At 40.4% G+C, this 27,357-nt stretch overlaps 1 protein-coding gene across 6 annotated transcripts in view; it reads right to left on the reverse strand.

Moving 5' to 3' along the window:
* Window positions 1–26,959, reverse strand: part of GPATCH8 (G-patch domain containing 8) — an 85,048-nt gene extending 58,089 nt beyond the window's left edge. For 3 of the 6 annotated variants that reach the window (XM_036267797.1, XM_036267791.1, XM_036267788.1), the window contains exons 1-2: window positions 14,872–14,998; window positions 2,550–2,624 (exon numbers count right to left, since the gene is read on the reverse strand). Coding sequence is in view for 2 of the 6 variants with exons in the window: in XM_036267786.1 (XP_036123679.1) it covers window positions 2,550–2,624; window positions 26,859–26,903 (120 nt within the window). In the remaining 4 variants the exon portion in view is untranslated. Of the gene's footprint in view, window positions 1–121; window positions 226–2,549; window positions 2,625–14,871; window positions 14,999–26,858 lie in introns of those variants that run through there. The other 3 variants (XM_036267787.1, XM_036267786.1, XM_036267794.1) reach the window with 3 other exon arrangements.
* Window positions 26,960–27,357: the final 398 nt, after the last annotated feature.

A 27,357-nucleotide genomic window follows, 5' to 3' on the forward strand; every position in this document is an offset into this window, starting at 1 on the left:
GTTTAATCCTATACTCACAATAACCCTTCAAACAGGCATATTCTTGGCACAAACCTGTGCAGACTTCCACGGTTACCAGCTGCTGCAGATTACCTTTGTTAAATAAAAAAAATGACTAGACCTTTAGCTCCTGCAATGATCTGTAGACTCCCAAAGCTGCGTGTTTCCAGCCACTTTTGAGTTGCATGCTGTAGCAAAACAGTCAGCACCTCTCAATAGATATTGCTGCAGAGAAAGATTTTAATTCAGCAGATACTTTCTTTGTGTTAGAAGCAACCACTGCCCCCCTAAGAACAAGACAGCTCAAAATAGCCAGCCAGTCATAAAACTAATATATATGTACTTGATGGGCATTCCTTAGGTTATAGGGCACTTCTATTTTTGGGGTGTGGGGTGGAATACCACACTACCTACTTTAATGCCAATCAGTTTAAGAGTGTCTTTAAAATTTTTAAATTTATCCCCAAATGATCTGATAACAGAAATAAAATTCCCCTATCTTGTGTGTCCTGCCTTTATCTAATATAATAATGTAGGCTATGAAGCTCCTCCTCCTCCTCCTCCTATCTAAACTACCACAACATAAATAATGCATATATTTATGTATTTTGGGAGTAAATTTATATTAGAAGTATAATTTATTAATATATACCTCTGAACATACACTTACGTATTAAAAAATTAAATATTCAGTCTGAGTGCTGTATCATTTGCTATTTTAAATAGAGAAGACACTATTATTTAATAAATAAGGCATATATCAATTCTACTGCTACACACTGACATGACTCAACAATGATTATTCAGTCAAATTATCTTCCAATAGTATTCTCCCTATGACATGTACTGGAAAAAATCCTGGACAGTGTGAGAGGAAAAAGAGCATTAGTCTCACATGCCAAAGGAATGAATATTCTAAAACCCTTTAAATTAGCCCTGAAAGAAGGCTTTAGAAATGTTATAATCACTTAATTTAATGCTTTTTAAAAATCTTGAGTATAGTGATAAAAAAACAAGGCTGCGAATTTAGTATAATTAAATTTCCTGCTACTGTTAAGTCAGAGTGCCCACAGAATTATCACTTGTATAAGAATATTAACCAAACATGTACCTTGTAGAATAGGGTACTTGGGCCTTGCTTCTGACAGTTCTCTGTTCTTAAACTTTGACCAAAAAAATGTTTAAATTAAAATAGAAAACTGATACAGAACAAGGCAAAATTTCAGTGATTTTTTTTTTTACCCGAACAAAAGGGGCTTGGCAATTTATCCTTTAGTCAAAACACAAGACTGGACTTTCAGTACATCAGATATGAATTCTCCCTCTGCAGCATTATCACATGCGTCATCAATTACTGCCATGCCTAAGTCTAGCATCATGCCAGCACGTTAAGACAGAAGGTACTATATGCAGTGTTCACTGGACCAGAAGAACAGAAATAAGGGGAAGTGGGGGAGAAAGAAACCCTAGAGAAGAAATTAAAAAAAGGCAGACCGTGCAATACAAACCAGATCATGGCTGCTTAGCTAATATGGGCCAACTGCTGTGGAAGAAAAATGTCGAACACCCCAAGTTGTGTAAATTTCTGTAAACATCTAAACACACACACAAACACACAACACCAACCTAATTTAGGAACACAAATATATGTTGATCCTTTACTATGTTACAGTTGTGAAAATAAAACTAAAGTTCAAATATCTGTGCTCCCTAAATTGCCTTATTTTCCTGAGGGAGGAGAAGAAGCTAGTGTTTCTTAAAAGGAGAGAGGGGATGTCTTGACTGTTATGAAGATTAAGATTCCCTCTTTGATCATTTTTTCACGCAAGCTGAAATAACTCACTGAAACCCTGAAATATGTACACTTAAGCACAAATATTAAATACTGACAATACTGACAAGTTTAGACATTTTAACAATGGACTGTGTAATTTGAAAATAAAGGGCTTCTCAAAATGAAAACAATGTTAAAAAAATTAGGATTTAAAAAAAAAATAACTCAAAAAAAATAAATCTTGTTGTACTGCTTTGTGTCAATACCCAAAATTAAATGGTGTAGAGAGATAGAATTAACTTGTGACAAAACCCAGACATATCTTAAGCTACAGAAACCAAATTTACGATATTTCACAAAAGTCTGGTAAGTAAAATGTGTTAGTCCTTAACTATTCCTAATGGAACATTACATGATTGTGTTGTCCCAGGAAAGGTGAAGCATTTAAAGGATCAAAATACATTTTACTCCTTTATTTGATTTACAAAAACACTAAACTTTTAACTTGCTATCTTTAACAGAATATCAGTATGGGCCAAATGACTTTTTTTCATCAAAATTCTAAATTATTTCTAGATTTTTCAGACTGATATCCCAACACATGAAATATTAAATTATATCCCAAACTCTATTTGATTACTGTCAGGCATGCAAGAAAACAGCTCTAGACTATACTATAAGTTATTAATACATTTAACTTCATTCACATCAAGTGTCACACAAACACTACCTAACTAGCTAGCTATTACCCAAAATTAAGCACTGATCATCTTACCGATTCAATAGGCTTGTCAAGTGATGCTTGTTCAATTTCCAAATGTCCTTCTTCATACTGATCAAAGTGATTACCCTGAAAAAATAAGACTACAGTTATTTTTTCAAAAGCAATCAAATGAGTTATTTTTAACTTTTCATTATTTTGTAGCAGACAACCAAAATTGTAACACAAATTCAGAGTTTTAAAAAATCTAAATAAAAATAAAAATCTAAACAATTTATTAGGAGTCTAGTAATATAAACTCTTTTTCCTATGAGACAAGCATTGAAATTGCTAACTAAAATACTACTAACCACTTGGGATATAGACTTTCTTTGACTATATTAGGAAGACTACAGAATCTTTTTTTTTTTAATCCTTGCCTGAGGACATTTTTCCATTTTTTGTTCAGATAGAGTGGGAGGGAGGGAGGGAGGGAGGGAGGGGGAGGGGGAGAGAGAGAGAGAGAGAGAGAGAGAGAGAGAGAGAGAGAAACATCGACTTGAAAGGGACACATCAAGTGGTTGCCACCTGCACAACCCAACCAGGGCCAGGGACAAACTGCAACGGAGCTACATGCTCTTAGCGGGAACCGAACCCGTGTCTCTCTGGACCGAAGACCAATGTTCTAACTGCTGAGCCAAACCGGCAAGGGCAAGACTACAGAATCTTAAAAACAAAGGGCTGTATTATGTTTTATTTTTCACAAACAATCTTGTACTAAAGAAAATACGTCACAGTAATAGAATGCAAATAAAACCTGTATTATAATACTGTTCAATGTTCATAACCCTGCTTTTTATTGAAAATGCTAAAACATTCCATTTTACTTTATCTTTTATTCATTTATTTATTTTATCCTCACCCGACGACATTTTTCCATTTTTTATTCAGATAGAGCGGGAGGCAGAGAGAGGAAGAGAGAGAGAAATATTGACGTGAAAGGGACACATCGAGTGGCTGCCACCCGCACGACCCAACCAGGGCCGGAGACAAACTGCAACCAAGGTACATGCCCTTAGCAGGAACCGAACCTGGGTTTCTCTGGACCGCAGGCCGATGCTCTAACCGCTGAGCCAAACCGGCCAGGGCTTTATTTTATCTTTTGAAAATGTTTTTATTGCCCTGACCGGTTTGGCTCAGTGGTTTGCGGGTCAGCCTGTGGACCAAAGAGTCTCAGGTTTGATTCTGGTCAGGGTCTTGCGGGAGGCAACCAGTTGATGTGTCTCTCTCCCATTAATGTCTCTCTCCCCCCTCCCCTCCCCTCTACCTGAAGATAAATGGAAAAATACCCTCGAGTGAGGATTAAAATATATATAGATTTTTTAAATTATTTTTTTAGAGAGAGGAAAGAAGAGAGAGATAGAAACACTGATGTGAGAGAGAAACACCACACGTCCCCAACTGGAGGTTAAGCCCGCAACCCAGGCACATGCCCTGACCACAAATTGAACCAGGACCTCTTAGTCCATGGGATGACATTCAATCCACAGAGCCACACTGGCCAGGCAAACATTCCATTCTATTTATTTATCCTCACCCGGGGACATTTTTGCATTCATCTTCAGATACAGTGAGAGGAAGAGAGAGAGAGAGAGAGAGAGAGAGAGAGAGAGAGAGATCGATCAACTGGCTGCCACCCACACAATCCCAACCGGGGCTGGGGACAAACTGCAACCAAGGTATGTGCCCTTAGTGGGAACTGAACCCGGGACTCTCTGGACCGCAGGCCAATGCTCTAACCGCTGAGCCAAGTGGTCAGGGCCCAACATTTCATTTTAAATCATCAAGACTTAACTCCCAAGATTTAAGGAATTCAAAAACACAATCTCTTGACACATTATCCAAAATGCAGCTATCCTTCAAATGATTTGCCAAAAGAGATAAACATGCCCATATAATGCCATATTTGACTATAATCAGGCAAGATACCACTGAAACTAGAATAAATCAAAACAACTTAATTAAAGATAAAGATAGGTGCAGACAGCTAGATGTTCTCTCTCATCATGGTCTTTTTTTTTTCTGGTCTCCCTGCTCCACTAAAAGGGAAGAACTAGTAATTTGGCTTTGAACCAGAATGTCAATTTTCTGGTTCCCTTCTTGTTACAAAGTAAAGGGCATGAGGATTTGTGAGTCCTGAACTGACCAAAGTCAAAAGACTAGATTTCAGTCTAACCTAAATTCAGTGTAGAGTGGTATAATAATTTGAATGCTAACTTAACAAAAAGAGACTTTACTTTTTCAAGGTAAACTTTTAGTTGAATAAATAAACTTTAACCATGGAGAGCTGTAACATAATTTGCCACACTGTATTGTAAATATATGTATACTTGTTTCTCTCATCAGTCTGTGAAGTCTGTTAGGACAAGAACTGAATCTTATTTACCTCTTATAACTCCTCAAATTCAATATAATGGCTAAATACTATAGGGCAGTTAGGTGCTAAAACTGTGTTATTGATGAAAAAGTTCTGGAACTAAATAGTGGTGGTGACAATGGTCCTGAAACATCATCAATGTACCTAATGTCACTGAACTGTACACTTTAATATAGATAATGTGATAAATTTTGTGTGTATTTTACCACTATAAAAATTAAAAAAAAAAAAACAACTGTTTGGTGAATCTTTCCAAAAGAAGAAAGGAGTAACAGGAAAGGAGTGGGTTTCTCAAAACAAAACAGCAAATCTTTTTTGTTGTTGTAGATCCTCACCTGAGGATATTTTTCTGTTGATTTTTGTTGTTGTTGTTAGAATGTGGAAGAGAGGGAGGAAGGGAGGGAGAGAGGAAGGGAGGGAGAGAGGGGAAGAGAAACACCAATGGGAGAGACACACATCCATTGGTTGCCTCCCACACAACTCCAACAAAGGCTGGGAATGGAACCTGCAACCCTTCAGTCTGCAGGACAATGAACAAAGCAAATCTTTTTTTTAATTCTCACCTGAGGATATTTTTCCATTTTTATTTTCAGACAGAGCGGGAAGGAGAGAGAAAAAGAAACATCAATGTGAGAAAGACACATTGATTGGTTGCCTCCTGCACAACCCGGACCAGGGCCGGGGACAAATTGCAACCGAGGTACGTGCCCTTGGCCAGAATCTAACCCGAGAGTCATTGGTCCGAGGGCCAACGCTCTACTGCTAAGCTAAACTGGCAGGGCAGGACAACTATGTTTTAAATCAAGAGAGTTGTCTCAAAATGTATCATTATCAAAGATAATTTTACCTCTAGCACCAGCTTCTTATGTATTCTAGAGCTATGCCTGTTTTTGTTTTTGTTTTGTAATCCTACCCAGGATATTTTTCCATTTATCTTCCAAAAGAGTGGGCGGCGGCGGGGGGGGGGGGGCGACCATAGAAACATAGACATGAGACACATCAACTGGCTACCTCCCACACTACCTGGACCAAGGCCAGGGACTGAACCCTCAACTCTGGTCTGCGGGCCAACGCTCTAACCGCTGAGCCAAACTGGCGAGACTGTTTATTTTAATTTTAAAAACTATTTTATTTTGATATACAGATCTATGAATTTTAAAACATATATATATTTATGTAATCACCACCTAATATGTTTACAGAAAGGATTTAACAGGATTATTTTTTTAATCCTCACCTGAGGATAGTTTTCTAATTACCTTCAAATAGAGTGAGAGGGAGAGAGAGACAGAAACATCGATGTAAGAGGGACACATTAACTGGTTGCCTCCTGCATGGCCTCCAACCAGGGCCAGGGACAAACTGCAACAGAGGTATACGCCCTTGACCAGAAGCAAACCAGCAACTCCTTGGTCCATGGGCCGGTGCTCTAACCAATGAGCCAAACCGGCCAGGGCTGTCATTTTTTATTTGGCAATCTAAGGGAAAAGAGACAGGTAGGTACCATATGTTTTGAAAATTCTTGCGGCACATCAGTTGAAAATTGCTGGTCAATGATAAAATTGGTTTCTTTATAGGTTGTTTTGCTTCAAGTCCAAGAACCTATAGATGGCATTCAGTGAAGACTCAAGTGTACAGGATTTGGGAATTTTTTTTAAACCATTACATTTTATAAATAAGAAAATACAGAGATTGTCATCAATTCACAAAGGCTTCTGATTCTTAGTTCCATATTCCCACCACTGTATTATACTACAAAACCCAAAGATTAAAAAAAAAATAGTAACCTTGCTTCCATAATTCTGAAACAATATTCTTTTGAAAGCAGAATTAGTCAAAACCTTCTAGTTTTCACAAAAGACGTGGACAGGCTACTACTACAGATTAAAGCCAAAAAAATAAAAATAACTAAATGCAATCAATGTAGAATCCTAGATGGATCCTAGGACAGAAAAAGGGCATTAGATGAAAAGTGGTAAAATTCAAATAAGATCTATGGTTTAGTTAATATTATTGTACCAAACCTAATTTCCTAGTTTGGGTAAGGATTAAAAAGAACGATGCTCGTATATGTATTATGTGTCTCCAAAAGGACAAACATAATTAGAAATAGTGGTTGTTTTTGAGAAGGTTAAGTGGTTTACTTTTTACTCTAAATCCATTTGTCCCTTTTAAATGCTGTACTGGACAAGAGAGTGAGTGAGAGTGAGAGAGAGAGAGAGAGAGAGAGAGAGAGAGCGAGCGAGAGCGTGAGGGCAAATGAAATGAATATAAAATGTGATTTCAAATCCCTAGGGCATAAAGTGTAGAAGTACTGGTGGTAGTGATATTTCATTTCTTGCTTCTCTACCCTCCTCCCAAATTTTTTCCAAGTCATTCTGATGAACTAAGGCTTAACCAGATCATTCCTTCCAAAAATAGTCAGTACCGCATCTGATTATCTAAAGGCCTCAACGGGGATTTGAGAAGAAGTTTTTTTTTTCTGCTTTACCCTGCTTTTAAAACCTCATTTAGATCTCTCAACTCCCATTAGAGTTAGGATGATCATACAAATAATGTATCATACAAACCAGGGCACTTTGAGAGTAAAAGAGAGAGCTGACAGTAATTATGCCACGGCAAAAGGCATAAACTAGAACATATGGTCATTCTAGTGAAAATTCACAGATTCAATGTTAGAGCATTCCTAATATTTACTTTAATGATGATTGCTTGGAATACTTATTTCATTGTCTAAATTAATTCTTCCTTTCTAAATACTACCTGCTTTCAGAATTGAAATATAGCTTTTCATTTATGCTGATCACAAATGGCGCTGGCCAGTTTGGCTCAGCGGTTAGAGCGTCAATCCGTGGTTCAGAGAGATCTGGGTTCAGTTCTCACTAAGAGAACGTACCTCAGTTGCAGTTTGTCCCTGGCCCCCGTTGGGGTTGTGTGGGTGGCAACCAGTTGATGTCTCTCTCCCCCCCCCCCCGCCCCCCACCTCTCACTCTATCTGAAGAGAAATGCAAAAAAGTCCTCGGGTGAGGATTAAAAAAAAAAAGAAATGTAAGTTCAAAGGGATCACACAAGAAGCAAATTCATTTTTCTAAAAAGATGTGTTAAAGATTAGAAAAATTTTTTTATTGATTTTAGAGGGAGAGGGAAAGAGATGGAAACATCGATGAAAGAGAATATCCACTGGCCTCCTTCTCCATGCCCCCCACTGGGGATCGGGCCCACAACCTGGGCATATGCTGTGACCGGGAATCAAACCGGCAACCTCTTGGTGCATAGACTGACGCTCAACCACTGAGCAACGCTGGCTGGGTGTGTTAAAGATTTTTAAATGCACACATGTATACATACAGCCAGCTGAATTCCCTTCAACTGTCTCTTCTTTCTCAAAAAATAAAAATAAAATATTTTAAAAAGCTTCAATTCCTAGCAGGTCTAATTACAAATGATTAGAACCTGGCTGACCTGCATCTCAATAAAATACCCAGTAGTTCTTATTTCTTACAGGTCAAGAATTTTGCTTCCAAGCACAGGACAAATGAGGAAACTTCTGATATTGCAAATTTAGTTGTGGTAATCATTTAAATATAGAGACAGAGATTACCCTAAATTTATCCATGTAAATGCTGATTTAGGAATCCCCCAGCTGTACCTTTTCCAATGATTAATTAGATGGTAATTAACAAGGAAAATGAAAGCTAGAGAACAAGAAATTATTGGGACAATTCTTTAAAGATCACAATCAATAGCCCACAATCTCAAATAGCAAAACATAATATTTAAGACCCTAAAAAGGTTATATCTTCCATCTTCCTATGACTATTAAAATGCAATACAATTTCTTTTAAAAATGTAATGAGCCCTGGCCGGTTTGGCTCAGCGGTTGGAGCGTCCGCCTGCGGTCCGGAGAGACCCGGGTTCGGTTCCCACTAAGGGCATGTACCTCGGTTGCAGTTTGTCCCCGGCCCTGGTTGATCGTGCGGGTGGCAGCCACTCGATGTGTCTCTTTCACATCGATGTTTCCCTCTCTCTCTCTACCTCTCTCTCCCTCCCACTCTATCTGTACAAAAAATGGAAAAATGTCCTCGGGTGAGGATAAAAAAAAAAAAAAAAATGTAATGAGTCCAGCCAGTGTGGTTCAGAGGTTGAGTGTTGACCCATGCACCAACAAGAATTGAACGCTTGTTCAATTCCTGGTCAAGACACATGCCCAGGTTATGGGCCCGATCCCCAGTGGGGCATGCAGGAGGTGGCAATCGATGTTCTCTCTCACTGATGTTTCTATCTCTCTCTACCTCTCACTTCCTCTCTCTCTAAAATCAATAAAGGGATAAAAAAAATTTTAATTTAATGAAATATATTACTCAAGTTAGTGGATCCAAAGTTTCTGATGAACAAATCAATTATTAACACAAGGATTATACAGACTGAAGTTATAAATTCTGTCTGACTTTTCCCATTTAGACTAGATATCAACCAATTTTAAAGTAATTTTATCTTGAAAATTCTTTCTCTCACACACACACACTCAAACACATTCCTACATCTCCCCCTTTCCCCCCCCAGGTGTATTTTCGTTGCCTCCCTCTCCCCTAAGCTAAAAAAAATTTAAAAAGTAATTTTATCTTTGGCAGTATACACACACACACACACATTGTAATTTATTTTAGACAGAGAGAAACAATGATCTGTTGTGCCATTTGTTTATGCATTCACTGGTTGCTTCTTGTGTGTGTCCTGACTGGGGATAGAACCCTCAACCTTGGTGTATTAGGACAACACTCTAAACAACTGAGCTACAGGGCCAGGGCTCTTTGGCAGTAGACTGTACTACTACTCATCCTAGCCCTACTTTTTCACATCTGGCTCTGATTATTAAACTGCATATGGTAGATGTTCCTATCTCTCTGTTCCAGATCTCTCCAACCAACATTTACCTTGTGCACTGCATTTAACATTATCCCTTTCTAGATGGTCTAATGTCACTAAGTGGAGCTATTAATTATAGCCCTACCACACAACACAAGTAACATACCTGCTTATAATTTGGACTTTCTAAATTTAAAACATATCATGCTGATCTCACCTGGCCCAGCCAAAAAAAGGTATATTTGGCAGATAGAGCCATACTGGATAGCTTCTATCTATGAACAAAACCAGTCTGCCCCATCACCAAATAAATACAACATTTAATCTCTGCCCCCCTCTCCCTTACTCACTCCAAATAAACTAATTGTACTATTATCCTAAACAATTCAGACAAATGTCTCTGGAGAAAAAAACCTATCCAAAAAGAAATGGACATTCTGGGGGATTATTGGTGTCATTTCATTTGTATAGTTAAAACTTATTTCACCCTGGCCGGTTTGGCTCAGCGGTTAGAGTGTCGGCCTGTGGTCCAGAGAGACCCAGGCTCAGTTCCCACTTAGGGAATGTACCTCAGTTGCAGTTTGTCCCCAGCCCTGATTGGGTCGTGTGGGTGGCAACCACTCAATGTGTCCCTTTCACGTCGATGTTTCTCTCTCTCTCTCTCTCTCTTCCTCCCACTCTAACTGAACAAAAATAAAACTGGAAAATTGTCCTCGGGTGAGGATAAAAAAATCATTTCAATTTAGAAAGTGGAGAAGACCACCACTGTGGTCAATTCCTCAAAAATTTCAATTCTTCACTATTGTTTTCATAAACATATAATCTGATTTACAACAATTTCCAGTACATTATTATAAAAACCAAAGATCTCTGAAGCCAGAGACACCAGAAATCATCATTACCATCTGTCAGTTGTATAACCTTGGGCAAATTACCAAACCTCTCTCCAGGCCTAGGCCTGTTTCCCCAGTTGTAAAATCCAGATGATTACACTATAGTTTTGCTGCATAGACTGTGAAGTTTAAAGAGCTACAAAGTAATGAATTATTATTTTAAAGCACTGTTGAGGTCAGTCAATAACCCAGAAGAATAAATTCAGTTATTAAATTTAATTATATGTAAATTAGTAGGAAAAATAATTGGCTAGCAACCTCAGCAAATAACTTAGGAACCTGAAAATATATTACATTGGAGTCCTGGATGGGTATTTCAGTTGGTTAGAGCATCATCCTAATATGCCAAGGTTGCGGGTTTGATCCCCCATCAGGGCACGTAAAAGCAGCAACCAATGAATGCATAAATAAGTAGAAAAACAAATCTCTCTCTCCCTCATTCTCCCTCTCTCTAAAGTCAATAAATAAATTTTAAAAAAGGGACCTGGTCAGTGTGGCTCAGTTGGCTAGGTGTCGTCATGCACACCGAACGGTTGCAGGTTCGATTCTGGTCAGGGCACGTGACCAGGTTTTGGGCTTGATCCCTGGTAGAAGGCATGCAGGAGGCAGCTGATCAAGGTTTCACTGACATTTCTCTCTCTCTAAAAATCAATAAATTATTCTTTAAAAAAACAACAACAACATATTACATTGGGCCATGGGTATGAGCATATCACATACTCATCTAAAAATACATGAACACCTGTTTGACATATTAAATTTTCTGGATAATTTGACTAGAAGAAAGAACTGGTTTCCAAAAGAGCACTAGATTTAAAAATTAGTAATTTATAAAAACCCCACAGGAGAAATCAACCTTTTTCAGAAATGTATACAAAATACAGCAAACAATTCTTGAGGCATTCAAAACGGTAGGAGACAACAGTTAAGAATTTCTCTGGAGCCTGGCCAGTGTGGCTCAGTGGTTGAGCATTAATCCATGCACCAAGAAAGAGGTCGCTAGTTCAATTCCCAGTCAGGGCATATGCCCAGGTTGTGGGCCAAATCCCCAGTCAGGGGGCATGCTGGAGGCAACCAATCGCTGTTCTCTCTTGTTGATGTTTCTATCTCTCTCCTCCTCTCTGTTCTTCTTTCTCTAAAAAAATCAATAAAGAAAAAAAAATTTTTTAAAAAAGAATTCCTCTGGGGCACGCTATCTCCAAGGGGAGCATGCCAGCACCATTCTTTCCCCCCTTCTTCCCTCTAAGGGACCCCAAAAGACTTGCAACCTCGCAATCGGGGAGTAATGGGCAGCAGCAGCTCAACCTAGGCTAACCCCCTAATCCTGTCTCCAAGGCCCTCTTTTCTGACTTCTCAGTGAGCCAAAGCAATGTAGCCTAAGCTCTCCTGTTGCTTCTTCTATGCCCTTCCTTGTTTCACTGTCCTAAGTGTGTTTTTGCTGTGGCCAAAAAAAGCTTTCTTACTTTGCTAAAAAACAACAACAGCCCTGGCCAGTTTGGCTCAGTGGTTGGAGCGTCAGCCTGCGGACCCAAGAGTCCCGGGTTCAGTTCCCATTAAGGGCACGTACCTTGGTTGCAGTTTGTCCCTGGCCCCGGTTGGGGTCATGTGGGTGGCAACCACTCAATGTGTCTCTCTCACATCAAGGTTTCTCTCTCCCTCTCTTCCTCCTGCTCTATCTGAAGATATATGCAAAAATGTTCTCAGGTGAGGATAAAAAAAACAAAACAAAAACAAAAAAATTCCTCTGGGACCCATATTTCTTTTACCAGTGGCTGGCATGATAGATCTGTATGCAGATGTTTAACAAAACTTCTACACAAGTCCACAGAAAAACAAGTGTATGTACAATGTATCACACAAAAGGAAATTCACAACTAAACGATGACTGCTGTAATTATATACAATATATAATAAAGTGAGATTATAACTTTCTTTTTAAAAACTGTTTTTAATTAATTTTTTAGAGAGAGGAAGGGAGAGATAGAAACATCTATGTGAGAGAGAAACATCTATGTGAGAGAGAAACATCCATTGGCTGCCTCCTGCATGCCTCCTACTGGGGATCGAGCCAGCAATCTGGGCACGTGACCTGACTGGGATTCGAATCAGGATCTCTCAGTCCATGGGCCAACACTCAATCCACTGAGCCACACTTGCCAGGTAAGATTATAACTACCTTTAACACAACCTCTATACTTGAAATACCCCTCAACTGGTTTTATAGGATATCACAAAGTAGTTTGACCTAGAGAATCCATGAAACAGCAGGAAGCTTAGTCTCCAGTCTGGACATTCTTTTCAGCCTCTACTAAGCCTACATACATACCTGCCTTTACTTAACCATTAATTCAAATATCTGAGCAACTTCTAGTGCCAGACCTTGACTCAGTGCTGGGGAGAAAAAAACAAAAAGCCTTTCATTCAAGGAGTTTTAAGTCCAGTGAGATAAATTATAAGAAGTATATATAGTAGGAGAGGTAAAACAGCACAGTGGTTAAAGGTTGAGACTGGTCCAAACTACCTGAAAGCTCTCTCTTCAACTAGCTATGTGAATGGGGTTGTTTTTCATTTGTAAAATGGGAATAATAGAACCTACCTTACTGGGGGATTACATGAGATAATAGTACATAACAGAATTCCTAATAGAGTAAGCATTCTGTATTGTTAGCCAGTAAAAGTGCTTTTACTGAAATATGGCAAAAGTGCTGTGGGAGCACAGAAAAAGAAGCAATTAAATCTGCCTAGGGAAGATGTCAACAATAAAATCAAACTGAGTCTTGAAGAATGAAGAATTCTAGACAGGAAAGAACATATGCAAAAACAATAATAATGAAAGAGCCTAGCTGATCCAGATAACAATAGAAACTGTAGGATGGCAGGACGAGGGGAAAAGAGATATACCTGTTACAAGGGATTCAGATGCTTAAAAGTCTTAAAAGCCAAGTTAATGAATTTGGATCTTAAACTTGAGACAATCAGGAACCACAGGAAAAAAGTCACATCTCAAGACTTCAAATCTGAGTTTACTATGTGGCCTCAATTTCTCTAAACTATTTTCTCATCTATAAAATGAGGAATAACACTATTTGGTTTGGACGGTTACTTGGATTAAATATCTCATCCAGCTGGTGTGGCTCAGTTGGTTGAGTGTTGTCCCACTCACAGGAGGTAGCCTGTTTGATTCCAAGTCAGGTCAGGGCACATGCCTGAATTTCAGGTTCAATCCCTGGTAGGGGGCACATAGGAGGCAGCTGATTGATGCTTCTCTCTCTCTCTCTCTCCCTTTCTCTAAAGTCAATAAAAATGTATTTAAAAAAAAAAATCTGTGCCTTGGCATGGAGCCTAGCATGTAATACACACTCAACAAATAGCAGCAAATATTATCACTAGATACCACAGCAGTCAACTTTAAAAAAAATATTTTTTAGAGAAAGAGGAAGGGAGAGAAAGAGAAACATCAATGTGAGAGAGACACATCAATCGGCTGCCTCCTGTAAGACCCCTACTGGGGATTGAGCCCACACCTGGGCATGTGTCCTGACCAGAAATTGAACCAGGATCTCTCAATCCACTGAGCCACACCTGCCAAGCAGCACTCAACCTCAACATTTTTTTGTTTAAATCCTCACCCGAGGACACTTTTTGCATTTATCTTCAGATAGAGCAGGAGGGAAAGAGGGAGGGAGGGAAGGGGGGGGAGAGAAAAACATTGATGTGAGACACATCGACTGGTTGCCACCCGCACAATCCCACCTGGGGCCGGGGATGAACCACAAGAGGTACATGACCCAAGTGGGAACCGAACCCGGGACTCTCTGGTCCGCAGGTCAACGCTCTAACCGCTGAGCCAAACCAGCCAGGGCAGCACTCAACTTTTGATGCTGATGCTGGTCAAGGATAAATTTATAGTATCCTGATTTGATAGTCTCCAGAAAGTACCATTTTCCTTTCCTGGCTATTTTTTACTAGAACAAATGAACAAAATTGACTGGTTTTATCTTCTTTTCTTATCCTTTTATGATTCAATGCTAACAAATGGGCACTCAATAAATGTTTGGGAAATGGAATGGAATTGTGTGGTAGACCTATGCACAGTAAAAAGGCCAACAAGAAGCCATAAACAATCAAACATATAACACTGAGATGTTTCTGGGGGAAAAAAAAATACTATTTAATGATAAATATACCAACTATATCCTACCCGGTTAACCGGTGAAAAATACTGCCATGCATTAAAGAGAAACAATGCTTCATGTTCTGTAGACAATACCAGCACTCATCTCCTCGAAAAGAGGCCAATGTATATACCACAGCAGAAAGAACACTACAAAAGAAATCAGAAGATTATAGTACACAACTCAGTTCTATACTAAGCAAAATAATTTAAAATATGTTTTTATTGATTTTTTTAGAGAGAGAAGAAGGGAGAGAAACATTGATTGGCTTCCTCTTGAATGCCCCTTATCAGGGATTGAGCCCCAAACCTGGGCATATACCCTGACAAGGAATCGAACCAGGACCTCTCAAGTCCACGGGATGACACTCAATCCACTGAGCCATACCAGACGGGCTACTAGGCAAAATAATTTATCTGGGCCTTAGTTTCATCTATAAAATAAGAGTTATTACCTATTCTATTTACCTCACTGAGTTACTGGAAGAATTAGACAAGAACGTATATAAGGGCACTTATTAAACCATAGCAGTATATAACAATATTACCATTCTAATACCCAGGTTTGATAATTTTCAATATATTAGTGCCTCAGTTCTTTAACCTCCTTTCCTATAATGATCTTGTTGTCCATTCCACCTTAGCTATTTCACTCTCATTGTCATTACCAATATTCTGAATCCTTCCATAATCTCTATTTCAAACATTGTGCTCTCCAACCACAACCTTCTATCTTTCTAGCTCATTTCCTCTAATACCTCTAACTTCAATTCTTAAACCCCATCAGAACGTACAATCCAACGTTTCATTCCACCCCCTACCCCTCAACCCCAAAAGTCACCTATTTCCTTGCCAAGCTTAAAATCAAAGTCCATTATTATAATCACTACCTTGTATACACCCTCTCCTCCCTTGTCCCTATCTAGTTAATGGAGACTGATTATCATAGCTTTAACTGTATGTACGGTACATCTAACACAATTGTACCTGAATTAATCTTCCCTGAAGGTGTTTAAACATGGGAATAGACTTCAAAAGAAAAACTGAAGTCTATCCCCGTTTAAACACCTCAAACAGCTAGTGCATTCCCACTTAGCATTACAATAAAATGTACTTTTGTAGCCCTAGCTTTCACTTTTTCCCTATGCCCAACAGTTTATTCATTGTCCTTACAAAACAAAAACAAAGAAACAACAATTCTGCCTGTTCCACTTCTATACTTTTGCCCTGGCTATTTTCTCCAGCTGAATGCTTCCCATTCTTTTCCTTTGCAAGGATATACTCCCATCATCTTTTAGGATCAGCTTAAATGCTAATTTTTTTTCAATAAAGGCAAGTCTAATCATCCCACTTTAAGGGTTCTTTCCTTAAGAGTTTTGCATTATACCATTCATCTGATAATCATGTTGGTCTTAATAAACTAAATATTGTTATTTTTGTTATCTTTCCCATCTAGAATAGAAGCTCCTTGAAAAACACTTAACAAACTTCCCCCAAACATACACATACTTCTTAGTACAACTACTATTCAAATAGTTTTAACAATATTTTCAAAAATTAATTTATATTCTAGAAAATAATCTCAAGGTAAATGTATCCCTTGGTAGCTTTTGTGCAGATGATACCCTAAAGTAGTATTAAACCAATTACGTTTTTCAACCATGTTTGCCCTTTTGTGTTTTTTTTTTAATCCTCACCTGAGTATATTTTTCCATTTTATCTTCAGATAGAGTAGGAGGGAAGGAGGGAGGGAGGGAAGGAGGGAGGGAGGGAGGGAGAGACAGGAGAGATTGATTGGTTGCCTCCTGCACAACCCTGACCAGGTCCAAACTACAACCAAGGTACATGCCCTTGACTGGAATTGAACCCTCCAACTCTTTGGTCCATGGGCTGACACTCTAACCGCTGAGCCAAACCAGCCAGGACTGCCCTTTCTTTTAAGATACCTCATATTACTAGTACAACAAGGGAAATCACAGATACTACAGCATATAATCCACAAGCATCAGCCTTGGCTTCTTCTGCAGTCAAGATCTACAGTATAAAATTCATTTCTTGTTTGTTTGTTTTTTTTTTAAATCAGTACAGCCTACAAAAAGGGTGAAAAATTAGGCTTCTATTCCCTCATCAACTCTGGAAAAATAATGTTACATGAGATATGAGTCTTAACTTTTATAACAATCTCTTTTTTGTTGTTGTTCATCCTCACCCGAAGATATTTTTTCCACTGATTTTTAGAGACTGGACGGGAGTGAGGGAGTGAGAAAGGGAGGGAGAAGGAGAGAGAGAGAAACATAGATGTGGGAGAGAGACATCGATCAGATGCTTCCTGCACATGACCCAACTGGACTGGGGATTGAACCTGCAATCCAGGTACGAGCCCTTGACAAAGTGAAGCTGAGACTCTTCAGTGAGGTGACGCTCCAACCACTGAGACATACCAGCCAGAGCTAACAATATTTATTATTTTATTTATTTATTTTGTGTGTGTGTGTGTGTGGTATGTGCCCCTAGCAGGAACCAAACCCAGGACTCTCTGGTCTGCAAGCCGACGATCAACCGCTGAGCCAAATTGGCCAGGGCTATTTATTTTTTAATTCTCATCAGAGAACATTTTTACATGTATCTTCAGACAGAGCGGGGGGGGGGGGGGGTGTGAAGGAGGGAGAAACATCAGTGTGAGAGAGAGACACATCGATTGGTTGTCACCTGCGTGACCCCAACTGGGGCCGGGGACGAACCACAACTGAGGTACGTGCCCCTGGCCAGAATCAAACCTGGGATTCTTTGGTCCTCGGACCGACGCTCTAACCACTTAGCAAACCGACCAGGGCTAACAATCATTATTTAAAAAGTCAGCCACAGCCCTGCCACTGTGGCTCAGTGGTTGAGCATCAACCCAGGCACCAAGAGGTCGCCAGTTTGATTCCAGGTCAGGGCACATGCCCAGGTTGTGGGCCCAGTCTCCAGTTGGGGGGCATGCCAGAGGTGGCCAATTGATGGTCTCTCTCATCGATGTTTCTATCTCTCTCTCCCTGCCTCTCTCTCTCTAAAAAAAATCAATAAAGAACAAAAAAAAAAAGCCAGCCACAAAATACGATCAATTACTTTTTTCTATTTCAGCTTTAAACCCGGAGAACTGTTTTGTATTTCACGTCTACAAAACACAGAGATAAACTAAAATGCCTCTTTGTAATCAATGTAATTGCCAAAGAGTGACAAGGATGACAATAAATAAATGATAACCTTGCCCTGGCCGGTTTGGCTCAGCGGTTAAGACTGTTGGCCTGAGGACCAAAGAGCAGAAGGTTCAATTCCGGTCAAGGGCACAGACCTCAATTGTACTTCGTCCCCGGTCCTGGTTGGAGTTGTGCAGGAGGCAACCAGTCAATGCGTCCCTCTCACATCGATGTTTCTCTTCCTCCCTTCCTTTCCCCCTTCCCCCCTTCCTCCCTCTCCTCCCTCTCCTCCCTCCCTCTGTATCTGAAAATAAATGGAAAAATATCCTCAGGTGAGGATTATAGAACATAATAATAATAATAATTGATACCTTGTGAGGTGAGACCAAATGTACTATTACAAAGATAGTTTCTGGTTGCTTGAGTGACAAACAATGAAGGATTTTTTTTTTTTTAGATAGAGTGGAAAGGAGGAAGGGAGGGAGAGAGAGAGAGAAACATTGATGTGAGAGACACAGTCATTGGTTGCCTCCCAAACAACCCCGACCAGGGCCAGAATTGAACCTTCCACCCTTCAGTCCAAGGGCTGATGCTCTAACCGCTGGGCCAAATCGGCAAACAATGCAAGACTTATTTGACTTCAACATTGTCAGTAAAAAAAATAAGAATTAAGGCAAATAACAGGAAACTCATTTTTTGGCTCTAATTTTAATTTCTTACTATCTATAGCACTTACTAAAACATTATATGCTATTAACCTATGTACAGTGCCAAAGCAAATTTAGCTACTTTTTCTTCAATACATTCTTAAATTAGGTATAAAATACTAAATGTATGTTACATCTAAAATAAATCATTTTGTATAAGCATGAAAATGCAGTATTTTGTCTTCCAGCCTGAGCATATTTAAATTTTTGCACTGACTAATACAATATGCATTCAACACATTTGATTAGACTTCCTTAGTTAAATGGACAATTCACTTTTTATAACTGGGAAATCATTACATCTTCTGGTATTCACTGCAATATCAAATCAATGACTTCTTTCAGTATTTGTGGTGGTCACTTGTAATTCCTTTGGTAATTACCATGAGTCAGCTTTCACTTAATTCTAAATGGCAATGCTAATATGAAGAGAGACTTAATGCCAGACATACAAACAAGCAAAAGTACCAACTTGTTTCGGGGAAGGAATTTTAATAGAATTCAAGAAATGGATGTCTACCTCAAGCTGGAATCCATTTTCATTAATAAAATATTAGAAACTTATTAAATCACAAGAACAAAGATGAAACCTCTACATGGATTTCAAATCCATAATTCAAGATCTCATGAACTGCTATTTTCAGAAAATGATAATTTTGACCACCTCAAGAAAACTGTCATTAAAAAACTTTTTATCATAGAAAGAAATTATATGGAAATGTATCTCAGCTATGAAGCAGTACAATCAGGATAGTTAACTATACATGTGTTGTTGTTTTATTTATTTATTACATTTTTTCCCCTCACCCGAGGACATTTTTCCATTTTTTGTTCAGGGGGAGGGGGAAGGGGGAGGGAAAGAGTGAGAGGGAGAGGGAGAGGGAGAGGGACCAACCAGGGCTGGGGACAAACTGCAACCGAGGTATGTGCCCTTAGTGGGAACTGAACCCGGGTCTCTCTGGACTGCAGGATCACGCTCTAACCCCTGAGCCACACCGGCCAGGGCCATGTGTTGTTTTAAATGTAAGTCACAGCCCGGCTGGTGTGGCTCGGAGGCTGAGGGTCGACCCATGCACCAAGAGGTCATCAGTTCGATTCCCGGTCAGGGCACATGCCCGGGTTGTAGGCCCGATCAACAGTGGGTGGCATGCAGGAGGTGGCTAATCGATGCTCTCTCTCATCAATGTTTCTGTCTCTCCCTCTCCCTTCCTCTTTCTCTGAAGTCAAGTTCTGGTTATGTAACTTATAAAGACCTAAGAAAATGTGATAAAAGAATCTCTCTGTAGTACTTTAAAGAGAATTGCGTGACGTACTGAATAAAAGGAAAGACTAAAACATGACACCTATTTTTTCTATAATGTTGATGGCACTAGAACAACCCTATAATAATCAGCTTAATACTAAATATATTTGTCTAGATCTGTTTCTTCCTGATCTCCCATGCATACTTGGAAAACAAATAAGCATACCATCACATGAAGCCCTATGAGCACAGTTCTTGTCAACCCCATTCTCCCACCAATGTAACATGTCCTTCTCTGTGATGTTATTCCTTGATGTGTCACATGTTTTTCATTGCCTTTTATCTTAAATATATACCCCTTACTCTTCAAATCACCACCAAGGAGCCTTCCCTTATGCTGACCTTATTTGGTCACTCTTGATTCCAAGAATCTAGTAACCAATATTCTCAATTTGTTAATAATCATGCTGATTCATCATCAGCATTTTGAAATCTATACGGCCTTGGTTCAATACTTTTCATCTACATAGTATGTATGGGAAAGAAAATAGTGATGATTTTTCATTAATTTCAGTATCTTAAGCATAGCTGTCACTGATTTTCACTGCTAGTGGCATCTCTTCCAGATGATGGAAGAGGGACCCAGAAAATAGATTAGAACAATTGCTCATGTGTCATCTCTAGCCTGCTTGTATTAGAATGCCAACTCTACCAGATAGTATCACACCAAAATATACTCATACACTTCTGTGACCTAAGTATTTTTTAAAATATGTTTTTCTCAATTTTTTACAGAGAGAGGAATGGGGAGATACAAACATCGATGTCAGAGAGAAACATCATCGGCTGCCCCCTGCATGCCCCTCACTGGGGACAGAGTCCACAACTTGGGCATATGCCATGACCAGGAATCAAATGGGGACCTCTCAGTCCATGGGATGACACTCAATCCACTGATCCACACCAGCTGGGCTGACCTAAGTATTTTTAAATGGTAAACATCCTCATTTAATGGTCTCAAATAAGAATTATCTGAAGGTCTCATCCACAAGGAGGAATCCTCCAACATATTATATAAAAGTAATACATGACTTGCTTATTGCTATTTACCATTATGATTACTTACATAAATTATAGAAAGTTCTTGAGTAAATTTTTTTTTTAATCCTCTCCAGAGGACACCTTTCCATTTTTTGTTCAGATAGAGTAGGAAGGAGAGAGAGGAAGAGAGAGAGAGGGAAACATCGACGTGAAAGGGACACATCGAGTGGCTGCCTCCTGCACAACCCAACCAGAGCCGGGGACAAACTGCAACTGAGGTACACGCCCTTAGCAGGAACCAAACCTGGGTCTCTCTGGACCGCAGGCCGACGCTCTAACCGCTGAGCCAAACAGGCCAGGGCGTGAGTAATTTTTATAATGACCTTTAAGATAGCATTTGTTGCCCAGCTGGTGTGGCTCTGTCGTTAAGCATCAACCCATGCACCAAGAGGTCACCGGTTCCATTCCCAGTCAAGGCACATGCCCAGGTTGTGGGCCTGATCCCCCGTGAATGGCGTGCAGGAGGTAGCTGATTGATGTTTCTCTCATCTATGTTTCTATCTCTCCCTCTCCCTTCCTATCTCTCCAAAAATCAATAAAAACATTAAAAAAAAATTATAAATCACCAGTCTGCTGCAGGTACACAAAGTGAAGAACATTTCCTCACTAGTATTCAGATTCATCACCATTAATAGCTGTGCAACCACTAAATGACAAGCTTTGTATTTATTTAACATCTTATTATTATTGCACGTCACTGTACAAATAAAACTTTCTTTAGTAAACCTATTATTCAAAGTGTTAAATACATCTATATCCTAAATTTTAGTATGTATTTTCCATCAGTTTGTATAACATTTCAATCTGTGAATAAATATGTCTTAATTTGGTAAATGTAGGCAGAAGTCAGGTCTCATTCAGAAACAGGACAGATTCTTAAAGGAGTAGTTAAAACTCGTAAAACATTAAAAATGATTTTTAATAAATATATCAGCCTATATCACAAAGACTTCCAAAAATACCACTTAAAAAGGCTACACAGCCCTGGCTGGTTTGGCTCAGAGGTTAGAGCGTCAGCCTGCGGTCCAGAGAGACTCAGGTTTGGTTCCCGCTAAGGGCATGTACATCGGTTGCAGTTTGTCCCCGGCCCTGGTTGGGTTGTGCAGATGGCAACCACATGATGTGTCCCTTTCACATCGATGTTTCTCTCTCTCTCTCTCCCTCCCACTCTATCTGAACAAAATATGGAAATATGTCCTTGGGTGAGGATTTAAAAAAAAAAAAAAAAAAGGCTACACAAAAGAATGTCTAAATTAAAACAGTTAACAATGTCTTCTTTAACAGTGTAACTTATCACTGTCAGAAGTCTCCCTAGAAGCCCTTGGGAGACCAACAAGAAACAGATCTGAAAAAATACTAGAACAGCCCTGGCCGATTTGGTTCAGCGGTTAGAGCGTTAGCCTGTGGTCCAGAGAGACCCAGGTTCGGTTCCCACTAAGGGCACGTATCTCAGTTGCAGTTTGTCCCTGGCCCTGGTTGGGTTGTGCAGGTGGCAGCCACTCGATGTGTACCTTTCACATCAATGTTTCTCTCTCTCTCTCTCTTCCTCCCACTCTATGTGAACAAAAAATGAAAAAATGTCCTCAGGTGAAGATTAAAAAAAAAAACTAGAACAGAGTAAAAACTAATTGTATCACCTCTCTAAAGCTCATTTATTCTTTGTGACCTATAAATTTATCCTCCAAAGTTGATGACTTTATTAGTTATATAAAACATGTAATTGGCAGCACAGAATATGGTCCTGAGCACAGGTTCAAGAGCTAAAAAGCTGGACAGAGTCTGCATCCAGGGTCTGCCATTTACCAGTTCTGAGTACTTGGCCAAATTTAACTCTCTGTGCTTCAGCTGCTTCATTTGAAAATGTGAGTAAGCTGTGGCTGGTTTGGCTCAGTGATTAGAGCGTCAGCCTGTGGTTCAGAAAGACTCGAGTTCTGTTCCCACTAAGGGCATGTACCTTGGTTGCAGTTTGTCCCCGGCCCTGGTTGGGCTGTGCAGGAGGCAGCCACTCGATGTGTCCCTTTCATGTCAATGTTTCTCTCTCTCTCTCCCCCTCCCACTCTATCTAAAAAAAAAAAAGTGAGTAATAGTACCTATCTCATAGGGTTATTGCGGAGATTGAGATAATACAATACGTAAAGTCTGTAGACTAATACCTGTTTATTATTACAATAAAGTTACCAAAAACTTTAAAAACCTATACAATCTCATTAACCAATGTCACCCTAATCAATTTAATAAAAACAAACAAAAATATTAAATATATGTCCCTGATAATAATTACTCTTTATATTCATAAGTGCTGCAAGTGGTATACCACAGTTATGCTTCTCACTATACTACACACCACCTTGGAAACTTTAGGTGTTCACAAAATCTAATGATGAACCCACCTCTGACTCCATACTAAGTTCAAAACACAATTTGATATTGTCTTTAAAATTTGCACTTCATTATAAATTGGCAAAGAAAACGATAGCCATCTAGAACCAACCAAAGAAGATGCATGGAAACATTTCCAGTACAAGATCTATTTAAAGCAACAGGATCTACTACTGTGTTTGGAAACCTACTTTGGATTTGTTTTCAAGTGTATTCAGTGGCTTCAACTTGTTTATCACTTATAATCTTAATAGAAAGCCACATTTAATTTTGCATAACCTGACCTTGAAAAATGTTTGATATATTACATGCAGGAGCATCATATTACATGTTCTCTCCAATAATTTAAATTTTTTTCTCTTTCTCTTTTTTCTTTTTTTATCCTCACCCGAGGACATTTTTCCACATTTTGTTCAGACAGAGTGGGAGGGAGAGAGAGACAGAGAAATATCGACATGAAAGGGACACATCTAATGGTTGCCAACGACACGACCCAACCAGGGCTGGGGACAAACTGCAACTGAGGTACGTGCCCTTAGCGGGAACTGAACCCCGGTCTCTCTGGACCACAGGCCGACGCTCTAACCTCTCAGCCAAACCGGCCAGGGCCAGGGCTCTTTTTCTTTTTTTTAATCCTCACCCGAGGACATTTTTCCATTTTTTGTTCAGATAGAGTGGGAAGAGGAGAGAGAGAGAAACTTTGATGTGAAAGGGACATATCACGTGGCTGCCTCCTGCATGACCCAACCAGGGCAGGGGACAAACTGCAACCAAGGTACGTGACCTTAGTGGGAACCGAACCCGGGTCTCTCTGGACTGCAGGCTGACGCTCTAACCGCTGAGCCAAACTGGCCAGGGCTAATTTTTTTCTTTATTGATTTGAGAGAGAGAGGGAGAGAAAGGGAGAGAAAGACAGAAACATGGATGAGAGAGAACATAGACTGGCTACCTCCTGCATGCCCCCCCACTAGGGATTTGTCCCACAACCTGGGCATGTGCCCTGACTGGGAATCAAACCAGCAACCTCCTAGTGCATGGGTCGACCCTCAACCACTGAGTCACACTGGCCGGGCTTCTGTCCAATGATTTAAATAAAAGGAAATCATTAATGAAAATCAATCTATTCTTTCCCCCTTAGTAAAACACAAAGAAAGGAACTTTATTTTTAAATTAATGCTTTTTGGGAGACATTTGGACAGTAACTTACAAAAGTTGTAACATCTTACAACTGTTTAAAAGGTTTCATTCCCAATACCCTACTCACCTATCCATAATACTAGGATATCTGACTTAAAAAAAACAACAGCAGCAGCCCTGGTCGGTTTCGCTCAGTGGTTAGAGCATCGGCCTGCGGTCCTGAGAGACCCGGGTTCGGTTCCCGCTAAGGGCGCGTACCTCGGTTGCAGTTTGTCCCCGGCCCTGGTTGGTTGTGCAGGTGGCAGCCACTCGATATGTTCCTTTCGCGTCAATGTTTCTCTCTCTCTCTCTCTCTCTCTCTCTGTTCCTCTCTCTCCCTCCCACTCTACCTGAACAAAAAATGGAAAAATGTCCTCGGGTGAGGATTAAAAAAACAAAACAAAACAAAAAACAACAACAACAAAAAACATTTCCTAGGCTGACTCAATACAGCAGGAATTGGTTATTCCAAGATAAAAGGAGGAACTATACTTAAAATATATGTAGTATCTTCAAAGAAATACCAAACAACTAAAAACAGGGTTTACATAAGCCCAACAATAGCATCAAAAAGAAAGACATCTCACTTGAAAAGGTAGAGGCTTTCTCAATTTTTTTCAAGTGACAGCATTCATACTCTGCCATCCAGTTTTCAAAATCTTTTTCAAGGTCCTGCAAATCCTGTTTTTGTTTAAGCCTGCTTAAATTCTGTGGTTGACAGCCATTTTCCCTCAAAACTTAATTGTTCAAGTTATTATTTTACTAGGTCAGCATGAAATTTTCTCCTCTGAAAAGCACTTGAGGATTTGCATTATCAACATGTATCTCTTTAAAAATTACTAATAAAGCCCACACATCTTGCAGCCTACTCATGTTTTATGGTGCTCGCTAAAGAACAACCTTTCTCAGGGATCAAAAGGCTAATATGAACTGCTTCAAACTTTCCCGGACCTGCATTATATCCTTAAACACCTTGAGGTCCTGTATTGTGCTGCAGCTAGCTGTACAGCAGGCGCATGATCACAAGGCTTTTCAACAGTCCCCAGATCCCTTACTGCTGCAAACTTAAGCTTTCTATGCACTACACTGTTCAGTGTTGGTTTAACCTGTGTATTTACCAACCCAGTCGTCTCAGGGAATTCAACCCCGTCAAACTGCCTTCTGAAACATATCTAGAATATCCCCTTATTACTTTGAGGAAGATCTACAGCAGGAAAAAAACTTGAGTTCAAAGGTTCATCCCTTGACCCAAATTGCTGTTGCCAGGATATGCGGTAGTAATGCAGTGGTTTCTTTGAGACTCCAGAGACAGTATTTTATTCTAGAAATAGCCAATCTCTACTATATCCCTTTTAATTGTCGAGATTTCTGCAGTAACAATGTTCAACAGGAAGGTATATTAAAAAGCCGAAAGCTGAGTTATTCTCATTTGCCTTCATTTTTCCCTAAATAATGCTTGCCACCACAAGGGCATTTTTCTATGCGATAGTTGCAACTGAAGAGAAAAATCAAGCTTTTGGCACTAGTTATCACACGCTTGAAAAGTCCATTATCATTCTGCTTCTTACGAATCTTTCCAGGTAAAATACGGGGTGAAGCTTACGTCGACCACAGTCCTGTAACTTACTGTTTTTCAAGCCCAATTAACGGCCCAATAGTAACAATAAAACATTTACGCCCGGCAAATCTCAATGTTTGACTAAGAAGACGTCTAATAACTAAAACACCCTTTTGCGGGTGAGGAATTCGAAAAGCAGACAATGAAAGGAATTTATTTATTAGAGGGATTTTCGCGGGAGGAGGACACCCCACCCCAGCCCCAAAACAGCCGTGCAAGCAAAACCTAGGGGTTGGGAAGCTCTGGTCCAGCAATACTCGCCCCCAAACTCTCCCGACCCAACCCTCTTTTCCCCGGGGAGCCAGTCCTGCGCCTCCATAGGAAGCACAGCCCCCCCCGCCGCCGCCCAGGCCGGGGTTCCGAAACCCGAAGCTCAAATAGGCCGAAGCCGCAAACGCGGCGGCCTGAATTTAAGAGGCAAGAGAATACGGGATGAGAGAAGATGCGGCCTCGCCTCAAGCCAGGAGGCCCCTGGAGGAATCGGAGGTGGAGAAGAGCGAGCCGGTTCGTAAGCCGGAGCAGAACCTGGACGAAAAGAGAGCCGGGAGCAGAAAAGGAGGTTTCAGCTCGGCCAGCTCCTTCCCCGGATCCTCGGCGACGCCCGTGTTTACCTGAAAGTCTCGGTCCTCGTTGAAGCGGGAGAAGCGGTCCGCCATTTTGCCGCCTTCACTGCTCTCAGAACGACGCTCTCCGGTTCGCTCCTTCTCTCCCGCGACACCCGCCCCCTCTCTCCCCTCCCTAGTTCCCCGCCTCCTCCCACGCCCACCCAGCGCGCACAAGCAAGGGAGGGAGGAAGCGAGAAGGCGCGTCCTGACCGGATCCCGCGAGGCGCACGCGCCTTTCAGCCCCGGAGGCGGAACCTTCCCTTGTCATTGCCCGCTTCGCGCACTGCCCTGGGCGACCGCGGCTACGGCGCGTGCGCACACGCCCCGGAGAGCGGCAAGTGCTTCCGGAAAGAAAGGTCACAGGGGGTAAGGTACGAACGCGTCTGGATGTTTTCCACCTCCTGACTTCCCTGAGTATGATATATTTTATCACCCTTCTGTTTCCCTGTGTTCGCAGAAGTCCTTCTTCTGCTTTCTTCATCAAATAACAGCATGATGTAGTGGC

The sequence above is a fragment of the Molossus molossus genome, unplaced genomic scaffold (genome assembly GCF_014108415.1).
Source record: "Molossus molossus isolate mMolMol1 unplaced genomic scaffold, mMolMol1.p scaffold_m16_p_19, whole genome shotgun sequence".
Lineage (NCBI taxonomy): Eukaryota > Metazoa > Chordata > Mammalia > Chiroptera > Molossidae > Molossus > Molossus molossus.